Source organism: Melozone crissalis, unplaced genomic scaffold (assembly GCF_028551555.1).
Source record: "Melozone crissalis strain CALT ecotype California unplaced genomic scaffold, PUWL_Pcris_2 ptg000002l_1, whole genome shotgun sequence".
Classification (NCBI taxonomy): Eukaryota; Metazoa; Chordata; class Aves; order Passeriformes; family Passerellidae; genus Melozone; species Melozone crissalis.
The window spans coordinates 16,881,522-16,900,540 of NW_026535780.1; the positions used below are offsets into that span (position 1 = coordinate 16,881,522).

General features: G+C 41.0%; 1 protein-coding gene across 2 annotated transcripts in view; it reads left to right on the forward strand.

Annotated features, from left to right (window-relative positions):
• DEPTOR (DEP domain containing MTOR interacting protein) overlaps positions 1-17,983 on the forward strand; it is a 77,913-nt gene extending 59,930 nt beyond the window's left edge. For both annotated transcript variants that reach the window (XM_054270152.1, XM_054270081.1), the window contains one exon: positions 16,811-17,983. In XM_054270152.1, coding sequence (XP_054126127.1) covers positions 16,811-16,939 — 129 coding nt within the window. In that variant the 3' untranslated portion in view covers positions 16,940-17,983. The remainder of the gene's footprint in view (positions 1-16,810) is intronic.
• Positions 17,984-19,019: the final 1,036 nt, after the last annotated feature.

Genomic DNA, 19,019 nt, shown 5'->3' on the forward strand with positions numbered 1-19,019 from the left:
AGAAGAAATTTGAACAGCGAGATTCTCATGAAGTTGAATGTACCTCAAACTACTGAGAAACACAAAACCCATTAGATGGTCCTTGCCAAGCTGACCACAAACATGAGGATTGCATAACTGTTTGGCAAGCAAGATAAATCAGTCTAAAAATCCTAAAAAAACCCCTTCCCCCAGGAAAAAAATATCCAAAGTCCAATTTCCAGCTTTTACAGGATAGTGGGAAAGAGAGAAGCGTGGATATTGTAGGTGAGAAACCTCTTTGTAACTCCTAAAGGCACCCTAAAAGGGAGCTTGAAAACTAGGATTTATATTTTATCAATAAGGCACAAGGTACATGCCTCCATTTAACCCTCTCTGTGAAGTTTTGGAAGGAGAAGATACCGCAGTGTTTGATGCTGGGCCTCTGGCCCTTCAAAGCACTCCAGGGATGCTTCAGTGCTAATTGAAGCTATCTGAAGGGTACTTTCATTTTTTTGCGGAATTGAGCTTTAAATGAGGAGATGGAATAGGCTTGGATAAATATTTATGCTGTGCACTAGCATATGGTGTTGAAGCAGATGCAATTCAGTCTTAGAATTCTTATCTTATACCAACATGTTACTGATTGTAGAAAGGCATAAATTACACAAGTTGCCATCTGTTTTCAATTACAGCATGAAAACACTGAGGCAGGTTGGGATTTTCCTTTAGCTGTGTTATCAGCTCGCTGCCGAATTCAATAATTACATTAGAGTGAATTGAGAATGGATGTATTTGGTAATGTGAACACTCAGAAAAAGTTGCTGACAAACTGCTTTCATAGCTTGTCCATAAATAGAGAAGCAGCAGAGCTAAACATGCACTAGCACTACCCACAATGAATGCCACTGCTGTAGGGCTTGAATATAAATGTATATATAAGTTTCAAACACATCTCTGTAAGTGCCTCATTTTCTGATATATAAACTATATGACTGATAACTGATATATTATAAACTATAATATAAAGGTCCATTCTTCTCCACAGAATTGTGGAAGCTGTATTTAAGCATCTATGACTTCAGAAAAATCTAATTTTAAGAAAATTTGATTTACCACAAAATCAGTCTGGTTGTGCAAAACCAAAGAAAATTCAAAGTTATTTTGACTCTGTCTTTCACTTTATGCAGCAGTAACCAGGACCTCCGATTTTATCTGCTATTATCCATCACTGAGATTGGAGAGTAAACCGAGTCGGGTAGCATTAGCCTCAAACATCATTGAGATCATGCTTGAGAAGAGTGGTTGTTACATTACAGTATCAAAGAATGGGTCATGTTGGAAGGGACCACAGTGGGTCACCTGGTGTAATCTCCCATCTCAAGCAGGGTCATCCTAGAGCACACTGCACAGGACTGGGCCCATCCAGTAAAGGGGATTCCACAGCCTCCCTGGTCAGTCTGTTCCAGTGCATGATCGCTACACAGTGAAGTCCTTCCTTGTGTCCAAGTGGACCTTCTTGTGCTTCAGTTTTCCTTCCTTGTGTTCAAGTAGGCCTTTTTCTGCTTCAGTTTTTGCCTCTTGTCCTATTGCTTGGAGCCACTCCTGAGAGCCTGGCCCATCCTCTTGGTACCCACCTTTTAGCTAGACATTAATGAGTTTCATCAGTCATCTCTTCTTGAGGCTTAGCTCAGCTCCCTCAGCCTTTCATTGCAAGAGGCTTTCTCCAGACCCTTGACTGACTTTGTAGCCCTCTGCTGGACCCACTCCATTTTTTCCGTGTCTGTCTTGTACTGAGGAGCCCAGAACTGTACACAGCACTCCAGATGTGCCTCACTAGGGCAGAGTAAAGAGGCAGGATCACCTCCCTTGACCTGCTGCCAATGCTTTTCCTAATGCAGCCCAGGATACCACTGGCCTTCTTGGCCACAAGGACACGCTGCTGGCTCATGGACAGTTTGTTGTCCACTAGGACCCCCGAGTCCTTCCCTGCAGAACTGCTTCCCAGGAGGTTGGCCCCCACCCTGTACTGCCTGGGGTTGTTCCTCCTCAAGTGCAGGACCAGGACATTAGGACATGTTAAAAGCATAGCAATGGTGAACATAATGTAGAACACTTTGATTAACAGTTTGGATAGCTTTTTCATTATTATTTATTTAATCCTTAGTGGAAATCTTTCTAAAAGACCCTAAAGAAAAAATCAGTAAGGCTGTGCTAGTCAGTAGCATAATGATTCAACAGAAGTTGGAAGAGGTCAAATATTTGTGAATGTGAAAATAATAAGCTCTGCCATCAAAAATGACTTCTTGACTGGTTGTGCTTGACAACTTTTTAACATGTATAGCACTCAGCGTACTTTCCTGATCAGTGAATGAATCTGTGCCTGGGTGTTCCTGTTCTGTTTTTGCCTTCTCCTTTTAGTCTGTGGTCATCATTTGCTAATGTAGTTTGCTGATGAACTGAATTGATGCCTCCCTAACTGTCCCAAGGTTTCCACTTTCCCTGTGTGTATTTAATTAAACTCAATGAATAGTTCCCAGATTTTTAGAGTGAATCTTTTTACCAGTTCTACATAGGTTGGACCTATCCTAGAACCATGTTACTCTTACTGTACTGGGATTAATGCCATGAAAATTATCACAGTAATATAGTTCTGTGAGGACTTGGCAGAAAACTGCATTTCACATCCTCTTGTCTGGGAGTTCTGTGAATTCAGCCCTCTCACCAAAGTAGAGGCTTCTCTAACTGAAGAAGAAGGTGGTTTTGAAAGCTGCATTGTGTGTCACTGCCAGAACTTTGTTTACTTGCCAGAAGGAGACAAGGCTTGGCAAATTTCTCCTTTGCTTTCATTGCAGGCTACTACAAGTGCAATGAAGTGCAACAACAGAGTCTTTATGTCCTTGACCATCCTTTGCATTAGCACAGTGTCTTTAGGTTGATTGAAATAATGGAAGCTTTTTCCTCAGTATTGGGAATCCCAGTGCAGGATTAGATCTCTCTTTTCTGCCTCTTCACTGCACCAGATACTCTGTCCATTTTATTCCTTCTCTGCGTTGGAAGCCCTGTCACTGTTGAACTCTGTGTCGGGAGACTCTTGGAGACACTGTTCCACTGGTGAACCTGCCCCATGGTGGCCACAAGGAAGCCACAGTTTGGATTTGGATTCTCTTTTCCTCTCACAAACCCTCTGTGCAATACTGACCATTTCCCCCTAGAATTTTTGTAAAGTGGTTTGGGTTTAAATAGAGATGGAAAATTTCAGAAAATCTGACATATTCTCAAAAATAACCAAAACATTTGATGAGTAGATCTGTTTTGGCACCTGTACAGATAAGTTTGCTAAAGTTTCTTTGTTTCCTTATGGGAGGTGTGGTTCACAGCATAAGATCCAGGTTTTCCAGTCTCAGAGCAGAGATTTTGCAGACTGGGCCCAGTGACTCCCATGCAGCAAAGTTACAGCTCCCCAGGTTTCAAACATCAGTTTGTACAGCTCTCATCTTTCTAAGCCATCCTTCTCGCTCTCCTGAAATTTGTGTTTGTGTTGACTCCAGATATTTTCTTTGTGACATCCCACCCTGCCACCCCTGCCCAGGTTGTAACTACTCTGCAGACACTTTCTATTTCCAATGTTACCACATTCCAGTCTCTGCTGATCTTTACAGAAATTCTCCTGTTTTGCTCCATTTTTCAGTAATAAATCAGTAGGCTCTTCATTGTGAAATTTTAGTTCTTTTAAAGCCATAATAAAGCTCCTGTTATCTTCTGACATGTCAGAATTTCATCCTATATTCCTACTTTTTTTGGTGGATCTCCGTTTTTTTCTGCTTGTTTCCTTGGTTTGCCTTGCTTCTTTGTCCACAGAGTTGTATAAGTTTGTTTTGAAGAAATCTCTTCTGAGGCTGCAGAACTTCTGAAGCAGTTTTGGAAGGTTAAGTGAACCCCACCCTTGTGCACAAGCCCCAGAGTGCACAGCCAGCACCAGCTGGGTCTGGGACTGTGCTTGCTTCAGTGGATCATGAGCCTCTGTTCTTCTGAGCCAGTGGATATAAAACTGACTAAAAAATCAGCCACCTTTATCTTGTGCTAGAGACCAGGTGCTTGCTGTGACTATCTGGAACTCCTCTATGATGAAGAAATCAAAACTTGGTGTGTGAAAAGTCACACACTGAGGTATGAGGGGAAAGACCCCCCACCACGCAGTTGGGAACATTGACGCAAACATCACGCCAGCAGGATGTGAGCTGCAAACTGCACACACAAAAGAAAACAGAGAAAAATTCTTTTCATGATTGTCAGACCTGATTTTGAACAACAGGATCCACGTTGATCCCTATAGAGAAAGGAATTAAGACAGTGGGAATTCCCAGGTGAAATATAAAAATAGCGAGTTCAACTTTTTGAGTCTAAATTTCTCCTTTAACATCTTCCCCCCTGCCAAACTTACAGGACACAGGTTTAATAAGGTTTTACTTGCTTATTCCAGACCCAAATTTTGGCCTGCATAGAAGTATTAGGTTTCCAATGCCTCTGTGTGATTTTTCCTAAAGACTCTTTTAACAGAGAGAGTTTTACTGGGCAATAAAAAACTTTTTTTCTCTTTACAACAACTGAAACCTTAAATGAGTACAGCAAGTTTCATAATATCTCAGAGCTCTGTTTTCCGCATTCACAGTGGTGTGGGTGACTTTAGAATTGAACTTGTTTGTAGGCCTGTCACCTAAAATGGTCTTGGGCAACAAGTGACCCACTGTACTTCTGTCTGTATGTTGGCACATTCTCATCAACAGGAAATATAAATACAAAAAAACCCCAAATCTGCAGCTTCATTTTTGGAGATCAATGAATTTTCTAAATTTAGTCACATTATTTTAATAACTTATAGTTTTAAAAATTCTTTTCAAGTAAGTGGTGTTTTGTGACAGGATAATCCAGATATCTGAAAATCTTGCCTTTATCAAAGTGTTTTCTGGTTTTTTTCTGGAGTCTTACAGCTGTAACCATTCAGAAAGAGAGACAGCAGCACTGTAGAACAGGGCTGTGCTTGTGCTTTGCTACAACTTCCAAGCTCCTGTGTGGTCTATAGGCCATTGAATGGCAAGATCCTGATGGAGCAGCTGGGATCTCCCCATGCTCAAGCTGTCATGGGCTATTGCAGCTCACTCCCAGGTAGCCCAGCCTCTCTAAAGAGACTGCTGTCATCTGAAAAATTGATCAGCAGAATGCCTGAAATCTTGAAAAGGTTATCCTAAGTGTCTGTAAAAAAGACATAGAATTAGAGGCTAGTTCAGCAAAAAGCTATCATTTTGAACTACTTCTGCTCTCAGCTGAGGATGAAAAACATTTTGTACTACTTGGTTTAGTTGCAATACTCATTTCAGTTGATTACTTGGAGAGTTCCTCAGATGCTGTTGTTTTTACAAGTCCAGGCTATCTCAGCTCTCTGCCCTGAGCACTTCAAGTGTGCTGCTGCTCCCCAGCTGCTGCTCTGAAGACTCTTGCCTGCACTTCTCTCTCCGTCTCTTTGCTTGCTGCTGCTCAAGACACAAAGTGGCTTCCTTTCATGGTATAAGGGAATTAATTGGGAAGCATGTTGCATTAAAGCCAAGGCTCTGTTTAGCTAGCCAAACACATGGAAAAACAATTGCACTTTTGTCTGTGCAAACAGAGAGCAGCTGTTTGTCTCAAACAGCGCAGACTGTTCCTGCTCACAACGTACTGGATACCAGAGGGTGCTGAGGGTGCCTTGCATGAGTCTGCCTGCCCCTGCAATTCCCTTGGTTGCACTTCATGACCGTTTTTATCCAATATGGGACTTAAATGAACTGCAGTTCAGCATAATTATATTTGACCATGTAAGTAAACTGATACATAGTTTTAAACTTCTTTATTCATTATGTGCAATTTTGTTTTAGCAAATATGGTTTAGCTACAGATATACCAGAAAAAAAAGACACCAAAAGGTCAACCCAAGCATTAAAAGACATTATTTCTAAGCTTAGACTCTGTTCTTCTGAGACGGATGCATTATTTTACCCAGAGCCATCTTAAGCCATTTGAGTTGTTTAACATATTCAGAACTGTTCTGTGGTAAGTATCAAATTGCACTATACAATAAAAATGCTTATAAAGTTAGACATGCAGTCACTGGTGTGCTTTCCTGCTGTGGCCCAGCCTGGTCCAGCTTTACCTGTGGGTATTTCTCACTGGGACTCACATTAAGTCAGTGATTTTACACACCAGTTCCCAATTAGGGCCATGGAAAGCAGTGACCTATATTCCCCTACTCCACATTTATGGATGGTTTGTGTTTCAGGGTATTATGTTCTTATGTTATTACTCTCCAGATATGTACAGATAGCGTTAATTTACCTTTGTGAATAATTCCTGCTCAGTTGATCTGTCAGCAAAACTCCACCACTTGCAGAGCTGAGACTTGGGCAGCCCAAGAGACTCATGCTCCAAAGCAAGAGTTGTTCTCATGGGCTCTTTGGTCAGCTCTTTTCCTTCTCTAATTTGTCCACTCTGTTTGTGGAGTTTGCTCAGCAGTGGTTTAATTCTCTTTCTGATGAAGGGAATTCAAGGATTTGAATTCCCAAAGATTCCCATCATTTGGAAGGGAGGAAGGAAGGGAGAGACTGTCTGAACCAATGATGAAGCCCTTGATAATCTGACTTTTTATATTATGTGACTTACTCCATTATGTTATAAAATAGCTATTACTATATTACGTGGGTTTTTTGTATTATGCAGTTTAAGAATTATGTTGTTTAATTCACATTGGGGTTTTTTTTCAGTTGGAGACAAATTTGTTTGGAATACTATAAAAAATTCAGCCTCTTTTTTAAAATGGAAAGAAATATGTAATATATATGTAATGAAAATGTGTAATGAAGCCTTGCTCAGGCAAACCATCCACACCACTCTGCAGTCACAGATCAAGATGGAGCACAAGAATGATGAAGTTATATTTTAATTCTGTAAATGGAGTTCATTTTGTCTGCTATGAGTTGCAGTGTGCTCTGCAGATACCCAGTTTCTAGCCCCCTGATGGAACACTGGGTCAGCTTCACACTGCTGTACAGAATGAACAAGAAACACATCTCTCGAGAGACAACATCTTTTTTATGCAAAGCCTGGATACTTGCCTACTCCCACACCACCCACTGCACAGCCAATTACACTTTCACTGGAGATATTTACAGAACTGAACACACATCTGCAATTTATTCCTCCATCCAGTAACCTCAGTTGTGGAGGAAAGGCCATGGTATGATTTTTTAACCTTCCAGCAACATGCAGTTGGTTGTAAATTGTGAGGTTCCAGCTTAACTTTACTAATCCTATCAAGATTGCATGAACTCTTTAAAAAAATACCAAAGATAAAAATCTAAGTGGAAACATAACTTTTAGGACCTCTGATTTTCATCTCTTTTCCTCATTCCATTGTGACAGTGTAAAGCTTAGCAGAGTGAGAGCAAAAATTTCAGTGCTGCCTGTGTTTACTTTTAAGTAGAAGTTAGTCTTAGATCTTAGGCTCTTCTGTGGTACCACATCCAGCATCTCTGTAGCCTGGCTCTGCTGAGCATGGGGATTCCTTTGCTTTATGGCTATGGGTGACCTATTAAAACAGAAGAAATCCTGTATCAACATAAATGCAGGCTGGTTGTGTAAGCGTGTAAAAGAAGCTGAGCTCTGTGCTCTCTCTCCTCCACTGTTGTTCTCCTTCCTCAGATTTCTCTGCACTTGTTCTTGGTACCATAACATCCATCTTGCCATTGATTTCACTGAGACTTTAAGTTATCTGAAAACTTTAGTTTTCTGGTCTGTGTAAGCTCTGCCAAGAAGGCTGATCCTATCTTCACCTCCTTTTCATCTCCCTCTTTCCCTTTGCCTTCAACCAGATATGTGTCTATTGCCTCCTTCCTCCATCCATGTCAGGCACATCAAGGAACTTACTTTGCCTGGAGACGAGTCCTTTCATGTATTTATTTTTGCTGGCACAGGATGAAAAGTATGAAAAGGGAGCGGTGCCTGGCTTTGGTGTGCTGCTCCCAGAGCCAGCACAAAGGGACAGGAGCATCTCTTGGGACTGCAGGCACCAAGTTCTGCTATGAATCTTCCTCCCCTTTGAAAGGGGTTTGACATCTGAATCCACAGATTCCTTGGCAACTCGGGTTGAGTGTATCCCTCTCTGTGAGCAGAGGTCCCAAATCAGATTACTGATCCAGATTTTAATAAGCAAACACTTTTTTTCCACATTTCTTTTAAAAGTAAAATTATATTTTTGCACTCTAAAGAGACGAAAACCTCATTGTCACTAAGGGTGTTGTCACTAAGGGTCTTGTACACAAACCCATGATGTGGTATGTGAGGTAGAAGGTGATGATGTGGTAATTGTTTGGGAAGATTTATTCAAGAGATCTAACAACTGGCAAGGCAAACCTGTGTGGTTTTCCACTTGTAAATAGCTCCTTTCTAGTTGGTAACAGCAATGAAAAGTACAAATGGTGTAGTTTTTTGTTCCTTTGTGACAAAATAACAGCCTTAAATGGAAGTTTTTACTTTCACTCATTTCTCAATTCCTTCACATTTCATATTTAAATTAGATTTTAAAAAGTGACATCTTGAATTCCATCTGTTTGCTTGGAGGGCAGTGGTGCCTGGGAGGCAAGAGTAGGAGGAATGTTTCCCAGCATCTGCAGAGGAGCAAGGGGCATTCAAGGGGGAAAGGATCCCGTTGGAAAGATACCTCTTCTTTTACAATGTTGGAAGCTTGGATGTCCCCTTCCTCCTTGCAGAAAGCTGGAAAGCTGTGTTTCAGATGTTATATTCTTGTAGCACCTAAGCCTTGCCCAAATTTTGCTGAAATCTGTCAGCAAGACAGGAAGAGCCAAAGCAGCTGTATTGACTCTTGAAACAAGCAATGGTAAAGGCTGCATTGTTTTTATTTTTGCTTTGTGCTTTCCTTCTCAGTTTCAGGAGTTTAGTAACCTTCCCAGGTGAGAGCTGTGGCCTTATCACAGAATCAACCAGTATGTTTTCAATTTTGGAACTGGCCCAGAGCTTTCGAAAGTATCTGAAGTATGAAAAGTTTGATTTGTTGGGTATCCTGCTGATGACATCTCCAGGTCACTGACAATTGCAAAATGTTAACCCTTCAGCCCTGATTTCATGGGTGCCCATAAGGAAGGGTTCTTATTGAGAGCATGGCCTGATATTTAATAGAAATCAGGATCTTGTGGGTCGGTCATGCACACAGAAAACAGATGGGTTTGCTAACCACATATGGAGGACTTTCCTCTGGAAGACCACAGTGAATTTCAGAATTGTTTCAATAATGAAACAATTATGAGTTTGAGCTATTCAAGTGTCCCAGCTGATCCTTGTCCCTGCCGGATTAGTAGGACATGAAAAAAGCATTTATTTATAATTACTGAGGGTGTCTGTATAACAGAAATGTAAGCAGGCTGTCTCTGTAATGGATTTAATTTTAATTTTCATTAGTAAGAAGAAAAGCAGAAATATTACCATTGGGATATACTTTTCTTTTTTATATAGTTATATTGTCAATTCTGATATGAATTCTACTCCATAAAATAGCCAAATACACTTTTGTTTGAACAGCTCTGAAAGAAGTTATACTTAGAACCTTTTATTTTTGTTCTTAGGAAAATTACTGAACAACTTTCCAAGGTTGAAAATAACTCCTGCACTTGCCTAATTCATAATTTTTACTTGATGCGAATAAGGTTTGTTTTTTTTTTTTTTTTTTAAAGAAACTGAAAAGAAAGCAATACATTTTTTCATGCATTTTGGGAATGCATGTGTGACTGGGAATTATCTGTGTGACTGGGAATTATCTGTGTGACTTTGGCTTCACATCAGATGATAAGAAGAAATAGTACTCAAGGAAGCATGTCCCAAACTATCCAAGTGTATGTAAAACACTGTGGATACAAATGATGAACAGAACAAGGGGTTAAATCCAGTCTGTCTCCTGCTGGATGACTGAGCCTGCCTCGTTTCAGACACAGCTTTCCCAACAAGCACAACTTGTTTCTGTGCAATGTGCTAAGAACTTCTGAACTACCTTGGTCTCAAAGGGATGTGCTTTGCTGTAGAACATGGGCCTGCTTTGTGCTGTCAGCTGCTAGAAATCTGTTTTGGATCCACACAGAGTCCAGGAGTGAAATCCTGGCTACTTCAGAGTGAAAAGATTAGTGCAAGACTGGATTTCACACTCTCTCCAGCATTTTTATATATTTTCCTTCATACAGTTGCCATGTGTACAGTAATATTCATACTTTCAGTGGAAATTAATTGGTGGACTATTTTCAGCATCTCTTTATGCTGTTAATTGCTGATGTCAGAGCTGCTATCAGTACCAAACAGCCCATCAAACCTTTTTGTTTGGTTTACCTTGTTGCTGTTGAAGGAGAAGATTCGAGTGCACTGGCATAGACTTTGTGCTTTGCAGTTTTAGACCCTGAATATTCCCATTGCTGCCTAGAGAATGAGGTGAAGTATCAGTACTGCTGCAAAACTGTATTTTTGCCACTATCTTTACTGTGTCATTGCATAATCTAGCTTTGAATCTGAGAACTTCAAGCCTGCATTATTTGGTAACATTGATTGCTTATTTGATCTGCAATTTTAGTAGTGTGTGTATTTTCCTAAAGAGCAGTTAACAAACTAAACACCCAAAAAACCACTAAAATCCCACAGTCAAACAAACAAACAAACAAACAAACAAAAAACCCAGAGTAGATTCCAGACACTGATGCTGGCACTGAAATGTAAATGATAAATCCTTTGAGAATGAGCACCTCACCCCCCAGCAGCTGCTGGAGTAAAGGACAGTCCCGACCATCCCAGCCAGGCTGCCTGGTGGCAGTTGTATTCCTCTTAATTTGGGCGGGTTTTTCAAAATTTATCTCAAATTAAACTGGCCATGTAATCACGGTCTTGTCCTACTGTTTTGAGATACATTATCTGCTGACTGTGCATGGCTGTTACTTGCTTTATACCAGAGATGAACAATTGGACTCACTGCATCTATAAATTAAAATGTCATTTTAGGGCTGTCCCAAACAGCAATGATCACTTAGGTCAAAGTCTGCAGTAGGAATTTCCAGCTCTTTATAAACTTTCACAACGCCCTTCTAAAAAGTGTGCCTAGAAAAGAACATTTTTAAAGGATTTTTAAGTATATTACACTTAAAAAAGTCCAGCAAGCAAGGCTTGGCTCTGCAGGGAAAGCTAACTAAAGCTCACAGTGCAAACAGCATCTGAATATCCAAGGATCTAGGCTAGCTGCCTATCCTGTAACATTCCTGCAGCATTTATAAATATGAAGGTCATCCTGAGGCAGAACTAACAAAGAATTACTGACAGGTATGCAATGTTTTTGTTTCATGATTGGCTTTAAGGCAGTTGCACAGTTCCACTCCCATGCCTGCAGCCAGCCTCTGACATCCGTTAGAAGGATCCCACAGTCGTCCTCAGCTCAGCTCCTGATCAACACCAGCTCAGCTGTCCAGCCCGGGTGCAGGCAGCCCAATGCGAGGGCAGGGCCTTGCTTTGGCAGCAGGCAGCTGTCCCAGCAGGAAGATCAAGGGGTGTGGATGTACATCTGCAGGGCAGCTTGGCAGGACCGAGGAGGGGCAGGCAGCCAAAGATTGCCGTGGAGGAAAGAGCAATTACCAGTGAGGGGGAGGAAGGGTTGGACAGTTCCAAGTACAGCACAATTCCGATTTTGCCAGTAAATGTCACAGTAACAAATTATTCTCACCCCTTCTTGCCATCTTCAGTCCGATGATAAATGGCATGACAAATCTTTGCTAACTTCTCTAAACTACAGGCTTCCAGATCCTTTTTTCAATGTAATGTTCAAATGTAAGCCCTAACTTGAAGTTTATAGGGGGGCACCTGGATTTGGTTAAACCTTCTGTATGCATGATGGAAAACCCACAGAAATACAGAGGTGCTTTTTCTGCTATTCCTGCTTCCATGAGCTGCTGTTTCCAATGGCGGGAAATTGAAATACTCAACAATAAATGCTTACTGCTGTAATACTTAAATATTTGAAATCAGTTAAGGGAGGGTTTTTTTTTCATTTGAGTGTTGCTTTATTTAACTATTATTAGTTCTGTGGTTTTTAGATCACCACATCCTGACCAACAAAATGGTCGGAATTTATTCTGGGCTGTGTCATTTCTTGAAGTCTGAGGGATGAAAAGGGATGGTTATCTCTTGTCAAGCTCCTTGGAGAGCAATGAGGAAATGAACAATAAAAGGTTCTTTGAGGCTCTTTTAACTGTAGTTTATCATCTATTATAGTTACTGATGTGTGGAAACCAACAGAAATACTTTACATGTTTGTAGTTACAAAGCCCTTAACAGCTGCAGCTATGAGCTGAGCACTTACAGCTTTTTGAAATGTGTTTTTATAAATGTAATGTTAAATCATTGTATTTTTGTAAATCAGTCTCCTGAAGAAAATTCCTGTGATAATGAAATATGAATTGACTCACCAGTCAGGGCTGGTGAGTGGGTGCTCACTTGCTCTTGCTTGTTTTCTCACTTCAGTGGAGCAATACACAATATGAGCATTTTTGGGGCAGGATTGATAGTGACTAAAATGCACAAAGTAGCGCTGCATTTCATTTCCCCTTGCTGGATGCAGTGAATGGGAAATCAGGGTGGGGAGAGGAAAACTGAGTTGAGGGCAGTCAGCATAACAAAGGGCTCAGGACTGTGCAAACCTCTTTCTCCTCACCAGGACTGGAGGACACAGCAAATGGCTCCTCATTTCTTCATCCCTGAGAGAGCCAGGTCCAGAATTTGCAGAGACTCAGCCCTCAGGAGCACTGGTCAAGCAATTACTATGGAGAGAGCTTTCTAGCCCCAGGGTAGTTGGCTCTTTATTACCATCTCCTGCTCCTCATGGGTCTTTTCCTGCAGTTTTAGGATGGGACTATGCTCTTCGGTGTATTGCCCTGCCCCCTGCATTTATCTTCTCATCTGGCCTGGGTGGGCTTCTTGCATCTAATCCTCTCCACTGGGAATGATGAAATTAATAAGCCATGTGGATCCACTGCAAAGGAGGGCACGAAGGGGGCTGTTCTCAGCTGTACACATTGCTGGTTAATCGTGCTGCCAAAGGCATGTGACAAAACAAACACACTGAGAATGCAGATGTGTCAGCTCTTGTCTTCCACAAAAAATTCACTCCTTGGCATCCAGACTGCTGTTCACGTTGTGCCTGTGCCATCTGTATTTACACCATTGCAGCCCTGGTGTGGCTGGTCTGAAACTCTGTTCCTCTGGCAGGGGCATTCCCCAAAGGCACCTGAATGCCCCTGCCGTGATCCAGCATGCAGATTTATCCATTGAACCTGGCCAAACATGAGTCCCATGCATTGGGATTCCAGTAAGTCAAGACGACTGAGAATATGCAACAGTAAAACAAAGATCGGCCATTCAACTTCCAAAAATTGCTTTAAGCCAGAAGACACAATGTTGTTTCTGTTGGTCTGTTTTAAATCAACCCAAATATTATTTTAGAGCCAGAGCTATAATTCAGTAAAACTTGATACAATCTTGGAAAGCCATAGAAAGTATTAGGAAATACCACTGGAAGTTGAAACCTACAGATACTGCAATAATCTGCATTTTAAACTGAATAGACATGCCAGTTAAATAATAATTGGACACATTGCAGAGGGTGACGGGTTACCTTTTCAACAAAAATCCTTAAAATTTAGAAGGCTTTGTCTGCATGCAAAAACTAAACCATTTTCCCAATGCTACTTGCAGCTGAACTATTCATATACAGGAAAGATTATTGCCATGGGAGTTGTATCACTGATTGCCATATTTTGGTGATCATTTAGGCTGCCAGTAAGGCTACTTCCACGATCTTCAGCTCTGCAGAGGAGTTGTGAGGGTAAGGAGTAAGGTGCAAGAGTTTACCATCCCTTCAGGAGCTGCTGCTGCCACTCTTCCTCTGCAGAGGCTCTAAGAAGCAGAGATTAAAGTAATTGGTGACATTTTAAATGAAACGTTACATTTTTGGATTGGGTTCACTTCCTCTATAATTTTTCTTAAATTGATAGCTACATTCTGTCCATTTTGCAGAAATACAAATTGAGTTTCACCACACATTTTGAGAGGGAAGTTGCTGGCACACAAAAGTTAAGTGACTTGTCATGTGAGAAAATCTGTTTTAGAGCTAGCATTGAAGGACACCAGAGCTGCTTCCCACCTCTCCCACACCCATTTCTGTCTTGTGCTTCTGCCTAAATAGGAAAGTGAAAAATCATAGGCTGATAGAATTGTTACTGCTGGAAAAGACGGGTTGGTCTAATAGCGTCAAGTCCAGCCATTAACGTGCCACTGCTGTGTTCACCACTAAACCAAGTTCCCAGATGCCATATCCACACAGGGCTTTTAGCACTTGCAAGGATGGTTGTTCTAACCCTTTCCTGGGCAGCCTGTCCAAATGTCTGACCTCTTGTTCTGTGAAGAAATTTGTTCTCATATCACAGAATCAAATAGTTTGGAAAAGACCACTGAGATCATCATGTCAAAGCTATGACCGAACACCAATGTGTCAAGTAGCCCTGGCACCAACCTTCCCCTGGTGCAACCTGGGCCTGTTTGCTCTGGTCCTGTCCCTTGTTACCTGGGAGAAGAGACCAACCCCACCTGGCTCCAGCCTCCTCTCAGGGAGTTGGAGAGAGTGACAAGGTCCCCCCTGAGCCTCCTTTTCTCCAGGCCAAACACCCCCAGCTCCCTCAGCTGCTCCTCACCTGAGTTGTGCTTCAGACCCTTCCCCAGCTCTGTTGCCCTTCTCTGGACACACTCCAGCCCCTCAATGTCTTTCTAGTGAAAGGCCCAGAGCTGGACACAGGATTTGAGGTACAGCCTCACCAGTGCCGAGTACAGGGGGGGGAAAATCCCTGCCCTGCTTCTGCTGGCCACACTGTGTCTGATCCAGGCCAGGATGCCATTGGCCTTCTTGGCCACCTGGGCACACCCTGGCTCATGTTCAGTCACTGCTGACCAGCATCCCCAGGTCCTTTTCCAAGGGCAGCTTTCCAGCCACTGTTCCCCAGCCTGCAGTGCTGAAGAGGGTTGTTGTGACCCAAGAGCAGGATCTAGGACATTGCCTTGATGAACCTCATAAAATTGACCCCACAATTGATCCAGAGTGTCCATATAAAATAAAGCATGAAAAATTCTGGTGATACCTGTTTCATAGCTTCTTTCTTACAGATTCAAGGGGACTTATGGGTAAAATAGTCTTCCAGTGAATGTATTGTTTCCATTGAAACATCAGGACAATATTATTATTCACTTAGGCTCCATATTTTTATAATTAAAAATACAGATCTAGACACTACACACGTTTTTTGACCTTTTTACCAAATACTGTAATGTTATGATTAGATGCAGAGAAGTCTTAACGTCCTTGAGGAATCAGTATTATCTTTATTTTCCTGCATTTTTTACAATGTTGATGTGACTTTTTCTCTGTTTAACTGTTTTAAGATGTACAGTGATGTTGGTCAGTATATTTCTATCAAGAATATTTTCCTTGAAAATGTTCTATGATCATACAAAACCTCCAATATTTGTTATAGCTTTTACAAACAAAATACTAGCATATTTGAAATTTATTAATAAGCCATACTTGATGAAGGAAATCAAAACCAATCACATGGAAGTGACATTTTAATCTGTCCTAGTACTGACTTCATCTTCCATGATATTATTTCTCAAAATTTGGATCCATTTGGTTCATGTTACACTGTTGGAGGTTTTGGCACTGAATCTAGTGAAGTCATCATTCAGACCTTGCCCTGAGCCTGGAAACATGGTGCATATTTTTTTCTTGGTGATTACCAAGAGCTGACTTAAATGATTTCTAGGAAAGCATTTAAGACAAACTAAAGATAAAAGACTGCAATTGCCAGAGCTGTCTTCACAGAATCATAGAATGGTTTGGGTTGGAAGGAAACTTGACGACCATCTCATTCCCCCTGCTGTCAACAGGGACACCTTTCACAAGGCCAGGTTGCTCACAGCTCCATCCAACCTGGCCTTAAACAGTTCCAGGGATGGGGCATCCCCAGCTTCTCTGATCAACCTGTGCCAGTGCCTCACCACGCTCATAGTAAAGCGTTTCTTTCTGATATCTAATCCAAACCAACTCTGTTCCATCTTAAAGCCTTTCCCCCTTGACCTGTTACTCTAGGCCCTTGTGAAAATAGTCCCTCTCTGTCTTCCTTGCAGGCTCCTTTTAGGTACTGGAAGGCCACAATAAGGCCACCCAGAAATCTCATTTTTTCCAGCCTGAACAAACCTAATTCCCTTAGCCTTAATTCCTTATCGAAGAAGTGCTGCATCCTTCTAACCATCTTTGTGGCCTCCCTTGGACTTGCTCCAACAGTTGTCCTTCCTCTGCTGGGGACCCCTTAGCTGGATGCCATATTGTTTGCAAAGCACCATTGATACTGTACGATATCACTGATACAAGAAAAAATAACATTGCTGTAAGAAAAAATGATTGATGTTGATAAATGATTGATGAATCTCAAAAGTTAAAAGATTGGAAAGTTGAATTCCACTGAATTGTAAGTTGAAGTAATGTTTCAAAACAAAATATGGAAATTTAACTTGCCAGAATAATTCTAAGAAATGTGGGGGCTTTTAAGGGGACCAAATGAGATGATGTGAAGAGTTCTGGAGGTTTTGTCTGCCCAGGAGTTGATAGTACATCTGTGTAATTGACCTAACAAAATAAAGTCTAATGCATAACTCGTTTTGCTGCTTGCTTTCTCCTCAGGTTTGCCAATTTGTCGTGTCTGTCAATGGCCTCAATGTTCTCCATGTGGATTACAGGACAGTAAGCAACCTCATCCTCACCGGCCCTCGAACAATTGTGATGGAAGTGATGGAAGAAGTGGAGGCCTGAGAAGGCACAAAACCCCTATTACTGGACATTTTTGTGAGACAAATAGCAACAGCCATGGAGTGTCATGACACAAGGCAGCAGAATGTTGCTGTGTCTAAAGAGATGATTTTGCTTTTAGGGGAGGGGGCTCTCTTTCCTTTAACAATAATAGCACTGGTGATTATGCTAAGATGTGAACAATAGATACCAGCTTGTTTTCACTATGGACTTCTCTGTGCCCAACAGAGACAAGATCAGGGCCTTCAGATGGTCTGTCCAGCCATGGCTGCATCAGTCAGAATGGGTTCCAGCCTAAGAGGCCATGCATATTTCCTCACAGTCCACTGCTGGATCAAAGCACTTCAGGAGGTGAAAGAGCCAAGCACTGTGAGTCGGGGTGTCACAGATGGTTTCCATGAGATACTGACATTGATAAACATTGTCCTGGTGTCCAGCTTTGTCACTGGAGCACGGGTGGTCACAGTTGCTCTCTCCTTGGGCTGAGAGACAGCTGATGAAATCCTGGCTTGATTACAGTCAAGCACAAATGAACTGCAAATGCATGAGAAAAGGTGTCTGTGCTCTGTAGAGGATAGTCTGGTATGAATGCTTGGGCCTTACTGATTACATGGGTTAATCAAGAAAGAAAATGGAAAAACGCGTGGTCTTTTACAAAAGCCGCCTTTAAAAATTGGTCTTTTGGTTTCAATGCTTGTGTGCTGGATTAGGTGCTTGAGTACAAAATATTGATTTTGAGGTTTTTTCCATCCCTGTAAAGGAAAGGTGCCTCAGTCTTACTATTCATAACTTTGGAGAAATTTTGGACACCTTAATTCCCAGAAGAGGAATATTTGGCAGGCTGTAGTAGGAAATTCACAGTGTTAGCATAAGGAATGATATATTCAGATTCTCCAGTAGCAAAAGCACACTTCAAATTGAAGCAATGTACTTGAATGTACATGAAGTTTATCAGCACTTTCCAATCATCTGATATTTTGCAAAGAACCAACTTCCCTCATGAGCTGCATTTGACACTGTTACAAATAAAACATTGTATTTAACTGACTCTTATTGTTTCTCAAACAGTAGGATTTTTTCATTGATGAATTCATGAAAGAAATATTTTTAAAAACATATATAAAAATTCCATATTCTGCAGTTAGGTGACTCTTCAATTCAATGTTAAGGGGACTGCATGGGTTTTATTTGATCTTTGAACTGAATGAATACATCCTGTTCCACAAAATTATATATCTATTTTGCAGGCTTTCTCTGCTGTCTAAATTTTACAATCAAAGCTTGACTTACTATATGCACATACCACAAATCATCCAATTCTGGGGTGGGGAAAGTATTTTTCCTCAAATAATTTTGCAACATGTTTTGTATTAAAAATTGTTCTCACTAAATAAATTGCTCTTTCAGTATGTTTTTCATTCACTCAAACACTTTTATTTCAGAGATATAGCAAGTCTTCAAAATCATGTACTCCTGCAGCTTTATAGGAAGAGGTCCATGTGTTCTTTGTTTCTCATTTTGTATATCTGTGGTTGTATTTTCACCGAGAAAACTTTTCATATTGCACTAATATGCAGCAGTGCAGGGAGGTATAAAACTGCAGCTACTTACTTGATACTAACCAGGCACCCAAGTGTTTAGAGGGTTTGTTCAAACTGTCATCTATGACAGTTCTGAATCCTGACTGTACTCCCCAAAATTTTGGTACACATGTATATGCCATAGCGGGTTACATTTTACAGGTCATCCAAAATAAATAGCAAGGCACACGTTGTTATATTAGGTTGTAACAACTGTCCATGGTATCCACTCAGAACAGTGGATACAATCTTGTTGTCCCAGAAATGTTTCAGTATGCTATAAGTATTTTGAGTTTGTGAATCCAGGAATGCATCTCCAAATATGTTTATTTAATTTTATTTTTTAATTTTATTTTTTCTTCTTCTTTTCTTTTTTCCCCCTGGGTTGTTTTAGTGGCTTAACCCCTTTAAAATATAAATTCTGCGTGTTAGGTTAAGTTAAATATTACAGATGAAGAATTTTCTTAGCAAAATGCTAATGATTCTCTCTAATGCCATCATGG